Source organism: Amphiura filiformis, chromosome 20, assembly GCF_039555335.1.
Source record: "Amphiura filiformis chromosome 20, Afil_fr2py, whole genome shotgun sequence".
In the NCBI taxonomy this organism is placed as follows: domain Eukaryota; kingdom Metazoa; phylum Echinodermata; class Ophiuroidea; order Amphilepidida; family Amphiuridae; genus Amphiura; species Amphiura filiformis.
The window spans coordinates 18,293,050-18,315,320 of NC_092647.1; the positions used below are offsets into that span (position 1 = coordinate 18,293,050).

Sequence of the window (22,271 nt, forward strand, 5' to 3'; positions counted from 1 at the left end):
GTAATTTAGAAACTCTAAACAGCGCCCTCTACGTTGACCAGTGTTTGTGCAAAATGACGGAACGATACAGCTTTTCTCTGACAACTTTCAGGTAAATATTTCAACATAAGTACCTTGAAATTGTTTATATTCAAACTAAAATATTGAGGGCAATCTTATTTACTAGGAAGATTTGTTTGAAGGGTTTAAGTGATTTTGAATGGGTATTTGTGACCCAAGTATTTTGCTCATTGTTGCAGAGTCATACAGTGACGAGGGTGCAGAATTCGTCAGGCTTTGCCATATTTGTTTTGTTTATGAATATCAGCTCGAGATACGGCGATCTTTTCCTTTAGACCACTATATAGGGACTAAGTTATTACTTTCATAACTTTTTTTCAACTTTCTAGTTCTCCAATCGATTTAAAAAAAAATCTAGATAGAAGTAAATGAAATTGAAATCCATCTTTTCTTGACTTGTCCAATCATTCAAACTTCTTTACCCATCCATGATGAGAAGCAAGTCTAAATCAGGGTCAGAATTCGGCGTGAATCAGGGAATCGATTCTCGCAAAGATTCTCGTAAATCCAAGTTGATTCCGCAAAACAAAACAAAAGGTTTGTAATAGCGAGGACAACACTTATTAGGTTTATTCTAGGAACATCTACAAATTTGGTATCACTGTAAAGAGCATTAAAGGGACCATTGAAAGAAAATATGATTTGGTATCAAAATAAAGCTAATAACATATAAAGTCCATTTCTAGAATGAAAAATGCAATTTTCCTTCATTTTACCCCCCAAATCAGCAAATAAAGACAACGCGCCCAATATTGCGTCGTTCCGCCCAATTCATATGTTCAGAGACACGTGGCAACCCCTGTGACGTCAAAGTGGTTATCCTTTCCGATGCATGGCAACACTGCATAGGCCAGACTTAGTCCTAAACCGACGCGTGAACGTGTTTACGGCAATGAACTTTTCTGTGCCTTTTAGGCCTAACAAGTATATTAAAGCGGATATTCCTAAATTATAAAGCTACAATGACTGTTGCAAGATGCCGACCATGAGACGGACACTAGACTGGTAGGCCTACTATATGATAGGTCTAGTTGCAAAATTGGCCAACAACGGGGAAACACAATATTAGGCATTGACAAAGTCAAAGCTGTGCTAGCTGCTCGGCTTTTGCAAGAGAGTATAATTTGTTTTGAGGCATCCTGATATAGCAACTCTTTACTTATAATTATTTCCTCTGAAATATCTGGTGAGGATAGGAAAGAGAAGGCCATGATGTTTCGGGTTAGCCCATGTGACTTAATTTCTTCAGGCCTAATGAGTACCTCCCGGGCGTGCGGCCTAGGTTTAGGCCTACCACCGCCGGGCCTAAAACGCAAGCCGATCCTGACTCCGGGAGATCCGAAGTTTGGAAGCTGAATTGCGAATGTTTAAAGTGTGATTGTTTGTTTCTTTAAACGGTCGCTCCGTGTAGAGACACACTTACGGGACCAGGTTAAAACAAAAGCCAGGCTCGGGAGAGCGAGTTGCGCAGAAAGCCAGTTGTTCCCTCGCCTTGCACCACTGAGGTCCCGGGTTCAACTTCAAGACCCGGCGCGTGGCTCAAGGACTCATGTGAACTTGGTTTATCCCAATTCAATGCTCACTCTCGCAGGTTTTCTCCGGGATCTCCAATTTTCTCCTGCTCCTGTTATATACAGATATATAAAAGCCGAAATTTATTTTTATTTATTTTTAAAAGCCTATGAAAAATGAGAAACAAATTTGAAGATAAAAGAACCACGAGAGGAACATATAAAGGCCACGCCAAACAATCAAATGAACAATATTTACTGTCAGCCTTTAGTTTGCGTTATGGAAATGCTTATAGGCTTAATCCAATCTCAACTCCCACTGAAACTTGAAAGTGCAAACTGCAAAGTGTCCGAGCGTTTTATCAAAGGTAGGCCCACAGTTCCAAAGTTTATTTTGATTGGGTAAATGTTGTAAAATACAGCGCGCCCGGCTGGATAGTTCGTTTTTAGAAATGACTGACATCAATTTCGCATAGCCGCCTAGGCCTACCCCGGGCCTAACCACCCATGGATTAAAATATTAAAAAGGTGTAGGCCTATATTACCCATTTGAAGTACTTTTATTTTTGTAGCATATAGGCTTTTTGAAGGCCTATTAGGCGTATGTTTGTAGGAGCTCATCGTAATTTTTCAGGAGCTTGCATGTCATGTTCTTCATCTGCCGTTCAGCTACTGCCCCAGTGCCAACGGCTCAAATAATAATGAAGAGTACTTTATCAAAAGTACTTTTGATAAAAAAGTACTTTTGTACTAAACGTCAGAATATAATTTTATGTCAATTAAAACATCGTTGAACACCACCAATTTGTTCAAACTACTCTTCACTTTAACCATGCGATGTTACGTGGGAATCTTAATTTTTATCTGCATCAAATAATATTGGCTAGTGTTCCGTATTGTTGTGACGATAATTCAGTCAATAATTGATTATTGATCATAGGGCAGAAAGCCATGAATAACCATTCATCAAATTCTGTGCATCAATTGCACTGAGTGAACCAAGGATTTGTTTCTCCGTTAATAAATTCGTCACTCCTTGCCAGCCCTGCGACTGATGCACACCTATACTCAACTTTGGTTCACGATGGATAGTTAGACTGGTAACATGATGGCGATTCTAATGTCATCATGTCTTGCACTGTGATTCATATTAAATTATACTACTTATGTGATGTAACTCTGGTAAGATTTTATATTAATTCATACACCTTGTATTTTGATCAGTTTAACGTAAATTCATAATAAATTCTATGATACTTAATTTCTGTTTCATCGTGTTTATTTCGAGATAGTCGTTCCCGTTTCCGTTCATTCCCTCATCCCTTGGGACTCCAAATCTGGTACCTCGCTCTTCCTTCCCATGGCTAATTCCCCAATTTAAAAGTCATAATAGTATACACATGGTAGGCCCTATATAGGGGAATAAATATGCAAAATCGGTAGGGCCTACTTTGGCCTGTTGTGGGTATGAAAATAAGCACTTTTGAAAGTTTAGATAACTTATGGAAGAAAGGCTTTTTACCAATTGTCAGGTTTTGGGGGAAAATAATCATCTCTTGAATATTTTAAGGTAGGCCCTACGGAAAAATACAATACATAGGCCTATAATAATACCCATGGGGCCCAGCTAGGCACGAGAGGTGCTCGCGCCGGCACAGCATCTGCAATTTAGGTGTTGCGGCAAATCTCCGGGATATTCCCTCGCCTTGTCATCGTCACTATCATACTCATAATTAGTTTTATGGTTTTATACATGTCATGTAGGGCCTACATAAAGTAATCGGAATCATATCTTGGTCATGTTGACCGGGGGAGGGGGGGGGGGTTGAATTTATGAATAAGTAAAATAAGAAGCTGCATACCGGCTTGATGATGATAAAAAAAAATAACAATTGGTCGTCCCCGCCCGCTTCCTTTTGTAGGGCATTTCCATTGAGGGAATCTGAAATTTTCTTGCTAAAAGTCTTTCTTCTTTAATGTTTCAAAAGTTAATAATATTGTCAATTGATTAGATTTGCTTCTGTCCAATAAGCATTTCAATTTACAGGCTTTGTTTTAATCATCCTCTCAGAGAACCATCAAATAACAAGAGCCTCGATCCTATCATCCTCCTTTACAAGTTACATAACTAATAATGTCCGGGAATAATAGGCCTACATAAATGATCGATTTGCATTGTAAACAAATAATAAATGATAAATAAAAAGGCCCTCCACTTCCTCTTTTTGATAACATGTGGACAATCAACTGGTATTTTGTTTTTACTTGACCTTAAAAGCTCTTTTGAATATGTATAAAATATTGCATCTGATATTTAGATCGCGATCGCTGTTGTCAAATCGTCCCGGCACATGGGCAAAATGTCAACACAACACAAAGCAGCGTAACCACAATGGCGTCATCGGAAAGCGCCCAATTTTCTATTTTTGAGAAATGACGCGCGATGTAGCGTCGGAAGGGGGTAAATCGATTACGTTGTTTTCATTGTATTTTTATTTCTAAAATACTTAGTTCTTCAATTGTTTTAGATATTGATTCTATATTTTATGGGCTTTATTTTGATACCAAATCATATTTTCTTTCAATGGTCCCTTTAAGAAACTTAGACAATGGTACCAAAAACAGCTCTATAGCTCAAAGTATGGGGGAGTTATACCTATTTGAAGTTGTGAAGGGTAGCGGAATTTGTCTGTCATTTTTTGTTTATGGTACCCTGGATTTATTTGTCTAGCACTTGAATATTTTTACAAGTAACACTTACAAATCTGGTATCAATGTAAAGGGCATTAAAAAAGAAAGACAATGGTGCCAGAATCAGCTCTATAACTTAAAATATGGGGAGGTTATGCCTATTTAAAGTCATGTGAAGTTTACTGGGTTTTTTTGTGAGTCAATTTTTTGCGTACAATAAATACAGCATTATTTTAGAGACAATGATATTGCCTCCAAGAAATAAATCAATAAATATTGTAAGTAAATAAACAAGTAAATTTAGGAATGAATGAATAAAGGAATAAATATAAAAAAATAAACATATAAATAAATATGTAATCATAATCTAATTATGACCCATGCAACACATGAACATGTTCTGCCAATGCCATTAGTTTACTTGTCAACCTCATCTGACACTGCACTACTCAACTTTAGTATTGAAAAAAAAAAATACAAAGGAAGTGAAAAAAATTGAAAAAAAATTATACAAATTCTTAAAGTATCATAGAGTTGATTAAAAGTAGTAACAAAAAAATAATATCACTTGAATTAAGTGTGCATTTTGCATTTTACCACATACGACATGACCCGATATGCGCTACATCTCCCACCCCGGCGTCAGCCCGATCAGGAACAACACGTGCACCGCCACCTCACCACTTCTCCCCGTATTGTCGTATTTTCTCAGCCAATTGCAAATACGGGTCATCACAGTAATTCCCTTTGCGCATCTATGCGCGATGGATTTCTGTAGCAGAATGACCACAAACATCTTTAAAATACTCTAAAATTTCATATTATATGGGTGTAATATAGGTGTAATGACCTCCTTCTGCTCCATTTCAACAACTTTTTACGCCAAAAACCATGAAAATCTTACCTAAAAAATAGACTTCAAAAAACTGAAAAATTAGGGGCTTTCCTCAAAACAAACCCCGTCGTGTTTGGTATGAGTGCAAAGGTCACAAAATTCCCTATAAAATGATGACATCATCCCCTAAAGTCTCGTGGAGTCTCGATGATAAATCCAAATCGAGATTTCGTGAATTTCAAGCAGGCGAAAAAATGGGCGTCCCGTCGATCGAGTCGCTACGGTCGTAACTCCTGAACTTCAACAAGTTCATGACATTAAAAAACATGCTTAATGTTCTTTTTTTGTGGAAAACTTTACATAATCGGAAAATTCCATCTTTTAACTCTGTAAAAATAATTTCCTATTGTATTTGGAGTTTTGAAAGGATGAGAAATGGTGAGTTGTTTTCACTAAGTTTCACACACAAACAGATACAAATGCGTAAATCATCGTATGCGCTGATCTCGCTATTTGTAATTGTAGTTTACACAGAAGTTGATTTGCGAGAATCAAATGATTCCGGCAAATTTATTCTGCAAGAATCAAGATTGATTCTTGTATTGTGAAATTAAATTCTGACCCTGCTAAATTATGCAAATTTCCTAGCACTGCCCCCAGTGTTCGATTTAGAGGGGTTTTACATGCACAAATGCATGTAACTTTGGCTCTGTGCATGTAGAATTTTCCTGTGCATGCAAAATTTTGTGTTATTCAGCCCATTTTGAGGAAAAAATCAGTGTTGTGCATGTAAATTTTATTTTCTAAATCAAACCCTGACTGCCCCACGCACTGACTGCATGACATCACGTGCACAGAACTGACGAGTCGTTTGTGTGGGATCGGTGAAATTTTTGTAAAATTTGGTAAAAAACACCTCATGCATATTGTTCCGTCTCCAGACTCCATTGAAAAACTGGATCCTCCGAAGTAAAATCCATCATGACCACATGAAATAAGCTTCCAGCTATTAAAGTCATAAAAAATATACCATGTCCATTGTCCAACAAAAAATTATACGGTAACCAAAATTACAGATAAATTTTGTTCGTTTGACCCCAGAAAAAAGTCCATTTTCAAACATCAATATTGGCGGTGAATTCCTACGTGTATTGTTGTTATCAAGTTCAAGAGTACAAGCTGGGCTCGTACCATCGATTATGCACATGCCATCAGCTGTGCATAAATTATTATTGTCATGTTCGGGAGTGCTAACTAGGCTCACACCATCAGTTGCGGTTGTTGTGTTTAGGAGTGAGTTTCCACTGGTGTCATGTTCGGGAGTGCTGATTAGCGGTTAAGCATGTCACGTCAAAGTCATTGGGGATACATGTAGCTACATTTGTCGATGAGTTCCCACAGAAAATAGAAGCGGAAGCGCTTGTTGATCTCTCGCAATCTGCTGAATGCACGCCATCAGCATTGTGCATAATATTTCTAGCATGACCAGGAGTACTAACTGAGCTCACACCATCAGTTGTGGTAGCTGTGATCGGAGGTGAATTTCCACTTGTATCGGGTTCAGGAGTGCTAAAACGGTTCTCACTAGTGGTCAAGCGTGTCTCTTCATTGTCATTGAGGGCATCTGCATCTGGCAATGGATTCGCAAAAGTGTCAAACTTAAAGAAGCCAGCTACATTTAAGCTCTCTCCAGCAGTTGCACGCACACCATTGGTATTTTTGTAAACCCCAATGGGTAATAATTCCACTGCAAAAAGTTTCATCCATGTGTCTCTTCAGCTGAATAAATCAGTTATGGGACATGGGCCCTTTGAGGCTACTGTCTGGGCCCCCGTACAGGAAAAAGTTGCTGTCATTGGTATTTTTGTAAACCCCAATAGGTAATAGTTCCATTGCAAAAAGATTCATCCATGTGTCTCTTCAGCTGAATAAATCAGTTATGTGACATGGGCCCTTTGAGGCTACTGGGCCCCGTACAGGAAAAAGTTGCTGTCATTGGTATTTTTGTAAACCCCAATGGGTAATAGTTCCAATGCAAAAAGATTCATCCATGTGTCTCTTCAGCTGAATAACACCGTATGGGCGGGCCCCTTTGGGTCTACTGTCTGGGCCCCGTACAGGCCCAAACTGCTGTCATTGCTATAGGCATGAAACGTATCCTCCTGGGAGTGATATCCAACAAGTTTTGTCCATGTGTCTCTTGAGCTGCTTTTGTGTCTGTCTTCTGAGCTGAATAAATTGTCTGGGCTCCTAGTCTAGAGCCCAAACACAATACATATTTTGCATCGAAAATTAAAAGAACAGATTTTGAAAGGAAACCTACATAAATATGGACATTGTCTATACTTCACTTGACCCATGTATGATTTATTTTTGTGATGAGATAATCGCACATAGAATTTTAGAGGGATTTTGATAGCAATTCCACATAGAAAAGCTGCTCTATCATGAGACTATGCTGTTTTGTTTTTTAATTGATGCATTAAAAGTTGGCTGAATATTTTTGATGAAAGCCAACCTTTGACAAAATGTAACTTTGGTACGGAAAATGCTTTTCAGTTTTGACAAAACGGTTTTCAGTTTTGGCTTTCTGTAGGCCTACTCAAGGGCTTTAATTTGATATAAAGTGATGTGGTTTGATGGCAATTTGAATTCACCTTTCATACAAGCATTATAATAAAAAAAATCATTCTAAAATAATAAAAAATAATCAAGCAGAAATATTAATCTGCAAAGCAACAACTTACAGCAAGGGCTTAGGCAGCCAGCTGTGTAGGGAGTGTTTTACAGTTACACACCTCAACTTGTAAATACACACCCAGTTTTTGCCCACATGCTACATGGCCTATACTTTGTACACAAATCTTAAATTTACACACCCAGTTTTTTGAATTTATAAAAACTCCAAACATTCAATTAACTTTATCAAACAAATCCAAAATGGTGTCCTTGGGCAAGCCGCTTTGCCTCGCTTGCCTCACCCCACCCAGGTGCAATGGGAAGCTGTTAGGGGTAGTCACAGTCGTTGTACTGATGAACCCTGCGCCATTTGTAGGCTGCAAACGTGGTTCTGATTAAATTCTAATGACGGCGGAATAAATGTAAAGCGCTTTGAGGCTGTTTTTTATTTTTTGTACCCCTATGGAAGACATGACCTTAATCTTTCACACAGGAGTGTAGATTACACATTGAGTCACCCATTCAGGTAACCCCATTTGAAATTCACACTCCCCGTGTAGACGATTAGGCCATTAGGGTACCGTCCCGTGTAGACGATTAGGGTACCGGTACTGTATGTCTTCCATGGGGGTGATAAGACCAAGTACAGCTTGTGTGTGAAATTTGTTGACATCATTAACCAATTTCTCTTCTTTTTCATTCGTCTCTTGTTTAGCCCATCCGGGAAGTTAGTGCAGATTGAATATGCCTTAAATGCAGTCGCCGCTGGAGCGCCCTCAGTTGGCATTAAGGCATCCAATGGAGTTGTCATAGCAACAGAAAAGAAGCACAAATCATTGTTATATGATGAGCACAGTGTACATAAAGTGGAATCGATCACCAAAAATATAGGCATGGTGTACAGTGGAATGGGGCCAGACTACAGGTCAGTATGCTGCATGCATGGGTCGTGATAATACCAACCGAGCCCAAGTTCAGTATTTTCATGATGAATGTGGTCTCTTCTCATATCACATGAAAACAGGCCATCCAATATTATTATTATTATATAATATGATTATGAACCTTGCTTTTGAGTGCCAAAGTACCAAAATTAATATGTTGGGATTGTTGGTGTCATTTGGAAACCAGTTGTTGTGTGTAGCAATTTTTATCATGTTTGCCGATGGTACATAACGACAAGAAAGTTAACTTTCAATATTCAGTTTGATAATTCAGAACAGAGTGCATTGTGGGTAATATTCGGGATAGTTTTGTAGAAATAACACAATCCAATCCATTGATGTGTTGTGTGATGAACTGTGACTCACAGGGAATTCCTGTGATTTTACTTGCCATTTACATCATTGGCAGTTCTACCAAAGTTCAACCAATACTTGCTAGTTATATGCAAGTACTATGAAGCCCCTGAGATCAAACAATTGTGCAAGACACAAGTACAAAGCATTTTTTACTAAGTGCCAAATTCACTGCCATTGCAATGCAGGCTCAGAAATCTTGACGCAAATCTGTGAATCGATTCGCCAAAAAGATTCTTGTAAAAACACCACCAGAAGAATCCATTCGCATTTCCCATTGGCAGTTTGGAGAAAGAAGAAAATATGTACCAAGTTTGTACCGATTTGAGCGGGTATTTTAACAGCCAAACCAATCATTTGGTTGCATGGATCTTTTGATCGCCACAGCGGCCATCTTTGATGACTAAATCACACTGATAGAGAGGGCATTGTTCATTCAATCATTATGCAGCGGGAGCAGGAGGTAGATTTGCGCGAATCAAGGATTCTAGCCAAATTCTCCAGTGAGAATCCAAACAGATTCGCCCACACTTCCACAGATTTCTAGGCGTGGTTACGATCTTTTTCTCACACTTCACCTTCCCAAATATTACCCACAAGTTCAACGTACTCAATAATAATGTACTCAATAATAATAATGTACTCAATTAATGTAATTAATGTACTCAATAATAATAATATACTCAATAATAATCAAACTTGCTTATTCATATTGATTTATTGAAACCAAAGCTTAGAATCAAGGCTTCAAATGTTGAAAAAAATCACAGCCAAACGTCTACCATGCATTAAGATTTTTAGGATTTTGCTACTATAGCTAAAATAATAGTTTCTTGATCATGAGAGTATGAATGTACTGCGTGCACGGCGTAATGTCGCAAGTTTAGTGGAATGACACGATAGCGCAATCGATTGTGCAAGCACAGGAAATGCAGCGCTACCCAAAGCGTGTGTGGTAGGCGTTGTACGCCGACGCAATTGTCATTGCGTGCCTATTGAGCTCTCATCGAGAATATATTATTTTAGCTATAAATCCAATTTTACACATACATGTATTAAGACACTTCCTCCCTAATGGAAGACATGACATGACTAGGTTTGAAATCGACACCCCCTAGCATCCACGGAATTGTGAAATAGGCCAGCTTCAAAAAGCATTGTGTGTGTCAACCCATCAGCTTTACTATAAATGATAAAACCTGTATTGACAAAAATATGGTTAAGTTATTGAAGTCATTTTGAGAGTAAGTGCGAGGAACTTAACATGTCTTTGTTCCTTTGCATCCATATATTTACTGATCAGGTTACTTGTGAAGCAGGCCAGGAAATTGGCACAAGGGTACTTCTTAACCTATCAGGAACAGATTCCAACAGCACAGCTGGTACAGCGAGTAGCATCTGTCATGCAGGAGTACACACAGACTGGGTAAGAGACTAATTGAAATGCTGAATATAATGTGCTGAAATCAAGTATAGTAAAATACAGAATTAAATTGCCTTTGACGTCATCTGTCAATCACTCAGGCACGGTTTTTTTTATAGTGTTGTGATCATGAGTACCTGAATGCGGCAGTAAAACGGTTAATTTTGCCTCTTCAGATACACTAATTGTCTCAAAAATTAGATCTCCATAGTAAGTTTCTGATATTCCTTTTCTCCAATCGGCACCAGAAGAATCAACCTTCCTTTTACATGCTATTAACCAATCAAGGACTGTAGGAAATTAAAATCGGATTTTGTATACCTCAGAACGGTTTTGACTTGCGTTGTATATTATAGTGCATAATATTATAAACGCTGTCTCAAAATGTTGTGCCAAAAATCATTGCATGCCCCACTTTCGTTCTGACCCTCTGCCACTCGCAGTATTCACTCCCGAGGTAAAGTCCATTTGCCCTAACTGTGAAGGTTTTTGGGAGTTGACAATTCCCAATATTGATAACAATTAAACCACACTAATGCACACTGGAGAGGTTTTCTGTCAACAACTGATAAAATGGCATAATATTTTAGACTAAAATAGTTACAATTGTATACAGTCTCTTATCATTGTTATGACTTCTTGAGTGCCACTTTGGAACTTGTGGTTAGTGATATCAGTGAGGTAACCCATTAAACTAGTAAACACATCCAGTCAAAACCTTAACTCTTAGAGCGATTTTTTTGCGGTATTTTTCTTGCTGTTGTTGTTGTATTGAAACTTCATATAGGCCAGGGGGTACTTAATACACGCCATCCGGCCTTCAGAGACCTCCTCATTAAATGTTTGTGTTTGTTGTTTTACTGTTTCATTTTAATATGAATGAAATAAAGATGATTGAATGAAGAAACAGGCTGAGCACTATGGCCCAAGACAACCTTATAAACCATTTTAGCATCATACAAGGATGGGTGAGGGTGTGGGTGTTCCACAGTAGGGTGAGCTACATATTTAGGGTTTCAGCCAGGGTTGCTGATTTATTTTGAACCAAATTATCACACAAATGCAAAATATTGTTGTAAAATCTTGATAAATCCTGTGAAAATTGAGAGATAAATCAAAAGATTTCCATCAAGCAAAACCCTAACTGGTAAAGGACAGGACTACAAATTATGAATGTGTTTTGAATCATGATTTAAATCATGAATGTGTTTAGAATCATGATTTAAATCAATGCGATTTAAATCAAGCAATCCGATTTATAAGGACCAAAAAAAAGATTGTTTGCTCGTCCTCCACCGACCGATTCTAATCTGGAAAATCTGAAAAACATTATTTTTTGTTTTACTTTGCAAATGAATACCTAATTTTGGAAATTCCAGAAAAAGTTTTTTTCTTGAACATTTTTTACATCCCGAAAAGTTTTTACAGTTTCTACACACTTCTAAACTGTTTTTAAAAACATGATTGAAACATATATTAAATACAGTAGAGAAATATCCCAATTCACAAATATTTGGGCTATTTATTAAAGGGGGGTAACCCTATTGGTTTTGGATATGGATTGTCTTTAAAATTACATAATAATATCAAATATCGCCCCTTTATGCTGCTTTGTGAAAAAACGAGAGCATTTTCGGCGTAAATGTGAATAAATAGCCAAATTTGCAATCCAATACCTTGGTATCGTGAATTGCATTCTGGGTAGGCAAGCAACAACAACCATTTCCGTTCAGTATGGCGAATTTAATGCTGACATGCTGTACAATCAATGCCCGGCCCGTATTGAGCGAAAAATATTTGTTTTTTTTCGTGCCGTTTCAGAAAAAAAGGAAACAAAATATATTTCCCCTTGCAATATGTACATTTCAAATGAATATAAAAAAGTTTGGGTTAAAAATGGAGAGGAAAAAAAAAACATTCCGACACGGATTTTGAACCGATTACTGCATTACCTCTCGGGTAGAAACATGAAAGCGCTAACCGACTGAGCTAATCGGCCCGCTGCCTCCTTCGTGGAAATTTTATACTTAAATACGGCACACCGTCTAGACGCGTCTCCTCAGCAGTTAGTGTGGTTCGCTTTTTTCACAGAATGTGTATGACGCGAAACCAAAGTAGCTGTTGAGGCGACTGATATTACGAGCTATTTCGTTCATAATTCCCGGCCCACACTGGCAACACTGGCCTTGAGAGACTAAAGAGACTGGCAACACTGGCCTTGAGAGACTAAAGACGTGAAACGACACGGGCTCCCGCCTTTACATTGATTTTCAATACGACTTTTTATACACGAGTGATTTTACATTTTCTTCTCTGAATTCGGAAGCCTTGGTATAGGCCTATACACAGTCATGGCAGGACAGAAAGACGACAAACTGGACGAAATATTACGCACAGTACAAGCGCTATCTGCGCTTCCTACTGATGTAAACAACCTATCTAAAGAAGTAAGTTCTTTCAAAGATGAAATAAAACAGTGGAAAAGTGATATAGATGAAAAAATGAAAGACATTGACCAGAGCATGAACGACTTGAACACGGAGGTTGAAAATCTCAAATACAAAGATGCACATAATAACTATGCGACTATTAACAGGGTCACTGAGCTTCGTGATCAATATGAAAAAGAAGACTTGAGACGCAGCATTACGCAGCTACAGTGCAAATTTGTTATTTACGGGCATTCAGAAGCGGGAAATGAAAAAACCGAAGAGCTACTGAAGAGGTACTAAGACAGCATTGGGTTGAGAACATGGACATGCTGGAAGGAGATGCCTATAACATATTTATCGCCGATTGCCACCGCATGAAAGGATCTGCGGTTGGTTCAAAACCACGTACAGTCATTGCAAAATTTGTGCAGATGAGCGACAAAGACTTTGTTCTAAGCCATGCAAATTATCTCAAGAACCACACTATTCCGACTAGAGACGGAAGAAAGAGACAGAAATTTACTGTTCAACACCACTATCCACCCAAACTGCAGCACAAAAGCGAGAACTCTGGCCATACTACGTCCAAGCAGCGAAAGCAAAGCTACGTCGCACTTTCCGGGTGATCGACACAGATCTTGCCCTGTTCATTTGTGGACAAAGATTCCAATATGGAATGAATGTTGCCAAAATGCAACAACCACAGACACCTCGACACATCCGTTTTGACTCGCCTCATAATGTTAGTCATAATACTCACGATACCAGCGACGTTACAGTGATGGATGGCGGAGAAGATGGAAGAGATAGTACGCATAACAACAGAGAGGTAGAGGAACGCATAAGATGAAGCTGGAGATTCGAGAGTTGAAGACTCCTTACGCAACTGCTTAAACAGTGATCTTGGTTCATCTCCTAGCCTTCTCGCGGATGGCGTAGTTTAAATAGTGCATTTTGCATGTCTAGGGAGAACTTGTGTTTCTGAGGACCTTACACTTGAGAGTCTGCGATGTTTGTTTCTTCCACAAGTATATTATGTACATGTATTTAAAAAGAAAAACAAACATACAAATAATTTTTACGCTGATATGAATATAAGACAGTAAATTAACTCAGTGCTGATATCAAATGTCAAGTTAGACATTTTGGCCAAGCAGAAATGATTGTTCAGAAAAAGAGAGAGAAACTAGCTGATTGCTACCAATATTTTTCTTTCTTGGTGTTGGATTGTTTCAGTATGAATTATTGAAGTCAGGATTTCTAAAAAATTTCAAAAGAATTTTGAAAGGTACTTGTATCTTGATGGTCTGATATCTTAAAACAAAACATTGTGAAAGGAAATTACTGTTTTTGAGTATACATGCATGATTTTACGTGTGTTTAAACATGTATTAAAAAAAAAAAAAAAAAAAAAAAAAAAAAAGATGAGAAAAACTATTGCTCCAATAATTATTTTTATCCTGGTGATCGGTCGTTTGAATATGATTTATTGGAGTTACCCTTTTTTTCTCTCTTTTTTGTTTGTTTGTTTGTTTGAAGATTTCAATAGAATCTTAAATCTTCAATATAAAATTGAGAAAGAAAAAAGACTGGTTTGAGTATACAGGCATGTTTCTTTATAGTCATGATAGTGGGTAAAAAAAAAAAAAAGGAAAAAAGAAAGAAAAAAAAAAAAAGTTTTTTGTTTTGTTTTTGTTTTTTAATTCTAAATTTTCTGCACAATTTTCTTTGGCGGAGTCCGGGTTGTCTATTGTTTTTCCCAAATTTAGTTTTTTCTCATGCCGATTCTTTTTGTCCAGTCAAATACTGCATTAGTATCGAGTATGTAGTGCTGATTACTTTCGTGATCAACACATGGCCCTATTCCATCAAGGGCTTTCACTGTAAATATAATGTTCATAACTTTTTCCCTGTTATATGTGTTATAATATTTTGTACCGTGTTATATTATGCTCAATATTATATAAGGTATTACAAATGCTGTATAGGCCTATCTTGTTTCAAAACATTTTGAGCGTAACAGATAACATTCTGTATGCTAGGTGGAAAAGTTTTAGAGCCATCTATACTCGGTTTTTTAAACAATGGTAGGAAATAATTTTGGTATATGTTAAGCTAAATGTGCGAGGCCTACGAAAAGAAATAAAACGTAGACAGGTTTTCACATGGTTACGCATAATAGACCGTACTCAATCGTCTTTCTTCAGGAAGCGCATTCAAGCAAAGCAGCTGAAATTATTTGGAAAGACGAATGGGGTAGCGCCATTTTTTTTTTTCTCATGGTTCAACAAATAGTAGAGGTGTATGTGTGTTATTTAAAAAGATTTGAATTACTTGAAAGTAACGAAAGTAGTTTCTGATGAGCGTGGAAGGTTTATCATTTTAGACACATCTATTGATGAACAAAAGTTTACGTTTATTAACATTTATGCTCCAAATAAGGACGATCCCTTGTTCCTAGATAAAATACGTGAATGTATACCCGATTTTGAATGCGAGTCCATCATATTTGGAGGGGATTTTAACTTGGTTATGGATATAACTAAAGACAAGAAAGGTGGTCGACCTGTAATTAATTTCAGAGCACAAGAAAGTTTAAAATCCTTTATAGATGGTTACGATTTGGTAGATATTTGGAGAAAAACTAATCCTAATGTTGCGTGTTTTACTTGGCGTTCTAATACTATGCCCCCTATTCAGTGCAGACTTGATTTTTTCTTAGTTTCATCACACCTTTTGTCTCAGATAGACAATTCTGATATTTCTTGTGGGTTTAAAAGCGACCATTCTCTGATTAGTTTATCCATTTGCCCCTTTACTGAAGCTAGAGGTCCGGGATTCTGGAAGTTTAATGTATCACTGCTACATGAGCAAGAATATATTGATATTGTAAAGAAGTGTATACAGGATCATAAACAATGTAATCAAAACCTCAATCCTGGTCTATCATGGGAGTATTTAAAGTGTTGTATCCGATCAGAAACAATACAATATTCTATTAAGTAAAAACAAACATCGTAAAAGGTTGGAAAGCGATCTCATGATCAAATTAAATGGTTTAGAAGAACAATATTCTCAAAATCCATCGGAAATTTTGAAACAGCAGATTGATGTTGCAAAGAATGATCTAGAAGATATTTATAAAAATAAGGTTAAAGGTTGCATGATTCGATCACGTGCTAAAGCTTTTGAATTTGGGGAGAAAAACTCAAAATATTTTATCAATCTTGAAAAACGAAACCAGAAGCAAGGTATTCTTACAAAACTTGAAACAAATAATGGGGTTATCCTTTCTAACAGAAAAGATATTTTAGAGGAGGAAATGCAATTTTACAGGCAACTTTATTCTACATGTAATCCACCCTCATGCAACATTGAAGATTTTCTTCCTCCTAATACTTTATGTCCTAAGCTAAGTGTACATCAGGGGGATTCATGTGAAGGTATGATAACGGTGAAAGAATATTCTGATAATCTGAAGCAAATGCCAAATAATAAATCACCTGGTTCTGACGGCTTTCCAGCTGAATGGTACAAATTTTTCCATAATGATATTCATGAAATGGTTTTAAACTCTATTAATTATGGTTTTCAAAATGGTTCATTTGCAGTTGGTCAGCGCAGGGGGGTGATCAAACTTATCCCCAAGAAAGATAAAAACCGCATGCATTTAAAAAATTGGAGACCTATCTCGCTCTTAAATACTGATTATAAAATTGCCTCAAAGTGCATAGCTGCTCGAATAAAAATGTTCTTCCAAGTATTATACATAGTGATCAGACAGGGTTCTTGAAAGGACGATACATTGGGGAAAATATCCGACTTACTCTCGACATAATTGATTATATAAATTCAAAAAATAAAGCAGGTTTTGTTCTAATGATTGACTTTGAAAAGGCGTTCGATAAGTTAGAATGGACCTTTCTGCATCAAGTTCTCAGATATTTCAATTTTAGTAATGATTTTATCCGATGGATAAATGTATTTTATTCTGGAATAACTTCATGTGTAATGAATAATGGTTATGCCTCTGCCTTTTTGAACTTACTTGCGGCTTGCGCCAGGGATGCCCGCTCAGTCCTTATTTGTTTATTTTATGTAGCGAAATTCTTAATATGTCTATAAGAAATCAGCCTTTAATTAAAGGTATAACAATTGATAATAATGTTATTACCGTAAGTGCCTATGCAGAGCGATACCACTATTTTCATTGAAGATGTTTCTTCGTTAAAAGAAAGCTTACGTGTTCTTCAAAACTTCCAATCGTTCTCTGGTTTAAAAATTAATGTAGATAAATGTGAATTGATTCCTCTCGGTCAATATCGCAATGACAAGCCCAACATTGATGAAACAGGAATAAAGTATTGTACTGGTCCAGTTAGGCTGCTAGGTATATTATTTTCTCCTGATTTGAAAAATATTTTTGAATTAAACTTTATACCTAAATTTAAGAAGTTAAAGGAAATCCTCAGAATTTGGTCAGCCGAGATTTAACTCCGGCAGGAAAAATTGCTATTGTGAAATCTTTAGGTCTGTCGCAACTTATTTTTCTTATGTCTGTTTTGCCCAATCCTCCAGAATGGTTTTTAAAAGATTTAGAATCAACACTCTATAAATTCATTTGGTCCAATAAACCGGACAAGGTTAGAAGGAACACCTTGATCGGTGACTTTTCAGCAGGTGGCTTAAATATGTGCCATATCCCTTCTGTAATAAAAGGTCTAAAACTTGCATGGGTTAAAAGATTTCTGGATTCTAATAATAAAGGAAAATGGAAATTATTTTTCAACATTTATTTAAAACCAAGGGGGGTGGTGACTTCAGTATTTCATTGCAATATTAATCCGAAAGACAAATCGATCCAAACTGAAATTAAAAATGCTTTTATAAAAGATGTATTAATTGCTTGGTGTGAAATCACATACGATTCTAACATTTCTGTTTCAAAATCACCATACCAAATTTTATGGAATAATTCTTTTATTCGAATGGATGATACCATCATTTATAATTCTGTTTGGCACAACTGTGGTATACAACGTGTAAAAGACTTATATGATAATAACGGCAATTTTCTAAGCTTTTTAGATATTAAAAGAAAGTTCACCATACCCGACCGTAATTTTGTTTTCTACTTTTCCTTGATTCATGCAATACCTTGGAAGAGAAATTGTAGGGTAGAATATGATGTTGATTTCAAATCCAGCAATGACGATTTATTAAACAAAATAAAAACTAGTAACAAAGTGTGTAAATTGATACACAATATTTGTATCAAAAAATATTTAATAAGCCAATATCAGAAAATAAATGGGCACAAGATTTTAATGTTGCTAATTTGGAATGGAAAAAATTTACTCGATATCAAAACTCTGTACACCTTCAATTAAGTTAAGATATTTTCAATTCAAAATTTTACATAGATATCTAGCAGTAAATGGACTATTGTCTCGTATGGGTATTGTTCAGTCAAATCTGTGTTCCTTTTGCAAATCTCACGTCAAACGATTAAGTCATCTTTTTTGGAATTGTAATTTTTCTTATCAATTTTGGAATGATGTTGAAAGATTTATTTTGAATCTCGATATATCATTTTCAGAACAGGAGATTCTGTTTGGCATCTTGGATAGGAAGAAAGACAGATTTAACTTTTTAATTTTATATGGTAAATATTATTTATACTGGGCAAAAATTAATGAATCGCAACCTAACTTAAATGTCTTCAAAAGTAAGTTACGTCTATATCAAGAAATTGAAATGTTTCTCCCATTTTGATATGGCAAAATGGAATCTATTAAATCTATACTAATTGTAAAAGTAGATATATACAAATATACTGTATAATTTTAATATTTTGTGAAGGGGTCCGGTGGTCATTTTGTATGTTTTTTTTTTTTCACACCGGACTCAAGTACAGGGAATAAAGTTGTGAAAAAAAAAAAAAAAAAAAAAAAAAAAATCCCGGCCCATGATCCAAAGTATTTACCATTGTTTACAAACTGGTATACCTGTAAAAGCCGCTGTGTTTCATGATTTTCTCGAAATACATCGACTTGGAGCGTCAAATTTCAGGATAGTAATGAGAAAAATAGTATCTATTATGTGATACCAAAACCTCATCAACAATGAAAAAATCGGGGATGATGCTGTCGATCGGGTTCTTACGGACCTTTAAGCTAATTAAAGTCATACGGTAAAGTTTTGGAAATGACCTTTAAAAAATATTCAATATAATAATCCCCACCCAATTCTTAAAAAGTTGTGCAGGACAAGCAAACTATTTTTTTGGGTCTAACCCTCTTCATATATTATTCATTTATCCCTTTGTTCCTGTAGTGGTGTACATCCATTTGGTGTATCCATATTAATCATTTATCCTTTTTTACCTGTAGTGGTGTACGTCCATTCGGTGTATCCATGTTAGTAGCAGGGTGGGATGCGGATGACCACAAACCCCTATTATTCCAGTGTGATCCCTCAGGGGCATACTTCCCTTGGAAGGCCACCGCTATGGGCAAGAACCACATCAATGGCAAAACATTCTTAGAGAAGAGGTATAACGAGGAGTTGGAACTTGAAGATGCAGTACATACTGCTATTCTCACACTTAAGGTAGGTAGAAAAATGCTGAATGTGTCCTTTCTAAAATTAAGGCTGACATTGGTTAGACATTCTTAAATTGAAAAAATGTGTAAAATTACATGTTTTTGGCCCATTTTCACTCAGTAAAATTATTAAAATTTGACTTTTGATTGCCAGTTGGAACTAACTAAAAGATTTAAAAGATTTTGCTATGAGCTGTTTAATTTGGCAAAATAGGATGATATTTTTTTTAATCCAAAAATATGAGTGCTATATTTTTGTGGAATCGGCAGCAGGGTAATAATCTATAATGGGTACACATGTGATAAGATCTGATCCCACAAGAAGATGCAATTTTAAATATAAATTGAATTGGTATCATGGAATTGGCAGCAGGGTCATAATCTATAATATGGACACATGTGATACGATCTGATACCACAACACTAAAGGAGGCAATTTAAAAAATAAATCAAATTGGTATCATGATCATAATCAATGTGCATAGTAACCGAGTGCACTATTGCTGAAAGAAATCCTTACATTCCTAATAACCTACTTGCTTGCAATGAGCTCTTACAATGCCAATTTTCTGAAGTATTTTCTGTTGCATATGTTTTGCATGTATCGTAAGTGGGTACTATACCCTTGTGGTAAATTTGTGACTATTTTTGCATTTTTCTCCCAAAATATTAAGACACTGGTAACAAAAGTTATGTATATTATTGGGGCAAGGAATCGAATTACTACACTGAAATTTCAGTGACTCAAGACAAGCGGTTCAGTATATATGATAGAAAATGAGGTACATCGTAGCGGTACCTTATTTCATATCATAAATAACGAACCGCTTGTCTTGGGTCACTGAAATTCCAGTGTAGTAATTGAATTCCTTGCCCGTATAATATACATAACTTTTGTTACCATTGTGTTATTAGTTTTTGAGAAATATGCAAAAATAGACACAAATTTATCTAGGGGTGTAGTACCCCCTTAATTTGACAACTTGGTCTAATAGAATCAGATCGTGTCCCATACATTGTATCTGTGTGGACCATGCCAATATTCTTACTACCAATTAAGCCCAATATAGTTATCACTGATATTCAAGCCTTGAAATAAGCGGGCGCGGGGAACAAATTTGCCCTCGTAAAGCCACCAATTGCTCCTGGTTCTTGTAAAATTCACATGAACCAGGAGCAATTTATTTCAGAAAATTGATTGTGGTTCCAGTTTTTGTACTAGATGCAGTAGTGCTAGGTGTGCTGGTATACTATATTGTATATGCAGAAAAGGATTTACTATTTGAAAATTGCTCCTGTTTCTTCAAAATTGCTCATGGTACTTGTAAAATCCCAGTGAACCAGGAGCAACATTCAAAAACAAATTGCTCCTGGTTCCAGTCTGCTTATTTCATGGCTTGCTGATATTACAACACCAAGTACATCCAGATTGTTGAACTTGCCATTCTTATTGAAATGAATATAGGGTCTCCCACAATTAGGTTGTGCAAAATATCCCAAAATGTGATAAAATGGGAACCCAGTACAGTCCATCAATCCCGGCTTGAGTTGGTGTTTCCAGCTCACGCCCTGAGTTTATATGGACCACTTTGTTTTAATATAAGTAAAGATTGATTGATTTGGCCTCTAAGAACTATTCTGATTGGTTAAAAAGAGGGCTATATCATGTATTGAGCCAATCATAGGTATGGTAATAATCTGCTGATGTAGCAGCATCTAAGAACTAATTTGATTGGTTAAAAAGAGGGATATATTATGTATTGAGCCAATCAGTGATATGGTAAGAATCTGCTGATGTAGCAGCATCTAAGAACTAATTTGATTGGTTAGAAAGAGGGCTATGTCATGGATTGAGCCAATCAGAGATATGGTAAGAATCTGCTGATGTAGCAGCATCTAAGAACTAATTTGATTGGTTAAAAAGAGGGCTATATCATGTATTGAGCCAATCAGAGATACGGTATGAATAGCGAGTACTGGAGGTGATGAAGCTTTAAATTTGCGAATAGATCTAAAAGCTATATTTTGATTGGGTACTCAGATGATTATATCATGTAATTAACCAATCAGGTTATTTCTTGTATCTTTTCAGGAGAGTTTTGAAGGTCAGATGAATGAAGATAACATAGAAATAGGCATCAGCAATGAGAACGGATTCAGAAGACTCACACCAGCGGAAGTCAAAGATTACCTCGCATCAATAGCTATGTAGTTGTCTGTCTTGTAAACATTTCCTTTTTGGTGTACATGTAATACAGGGCTCTTCCATTTGATAACTTCACTCCCTCTGGCAATTTTCATGCAAAAACAACCAGTGGAAAAGGTATGAAAGATTTTTGAATTCCAAACAAAATTTCCCAATGGAATGTCAATATTTTGCAATTTTCAGCTGGATTTATCATGAACTGGGCTATTCCAGTTGAAATCCATACACCCCTATGGAAGACATGACCTTAATGTCCCACACAGGGAGTGTGAATTTCAAATTTGATTACCTGAATGGATGACTCCATGGGAGATTAAGGTTATGCCTTTCATAGGGGTTGTATGGATTCAAGTTGGAACAGCCAAATGTGCTTGCAAACAATTTCACCTGGATATAATCATAGGGTCAACTGGATTTGCACAGGGGGTGTTGATATCAAATGGAATTGCTTATTTGGATACAAAGTAAAAACAAGTACAAACTTGTGCAACTCTAATGTGTTTTCAGAAAACAGATTTATGGTTCACATTG

General features: G+C 36.5%; 1 protein-coding gene across 1 annotated transcript; it reads left to right on the forward strand.

Moving 5' to 3' along the window:
• The first annotated feature begins 7 nt into the window (after positions 1-7).
• LOC140142111 (proteasome subunit alpha type-2-like) lies at positions 8-21,869 on the forward strand. The gene is made up of 5 exons (XM_072164073.1): positions 8-91; positions 8,492-8,701; positions 10,378-10,500; positions 19,322-19,541; positions 21,627-21,869. Exons 1-5 carry the CDS (start codon positions 54-56, stop codon positions 21,744-21,746), a joined length of 711 nt encoding a protein of 236 aa, XP_072020174.1. The 5' UTR covers positions 8-53; the 3' UTR covers positions 21,747-21,869.
• The last annotated feature ends 402 nt before the right edge of the window (positions 21,870-22,271 follow it).

What these genes read in the sequence shown, in the direction of transcription:
- LOC140142111 (XM_072164073.1), top strand. Translation starts at nt 54, where the DNA reads ATGACGGAACGATACAGCTTTTCTCTGACAACTTTCAG. An exon ending in GGAATGGGGCCAGACTACAG is followed by an intron (nt 8,702 to 10,377) that starts GTCAGTATGCTG and finishes TTTACTGATCAG; the next exon opens with GTTACTTGTGAAGCAGGCCA. An exon ending in CTGCTATTCTCACACTTAAG is followed by an intron (nt 19,542 to 21,626) that starts GTAGGTAGAAAA and finishes GTATCTTTTCAG; the next exon opens with GAGAGTTTTGAAGGTCAGAT.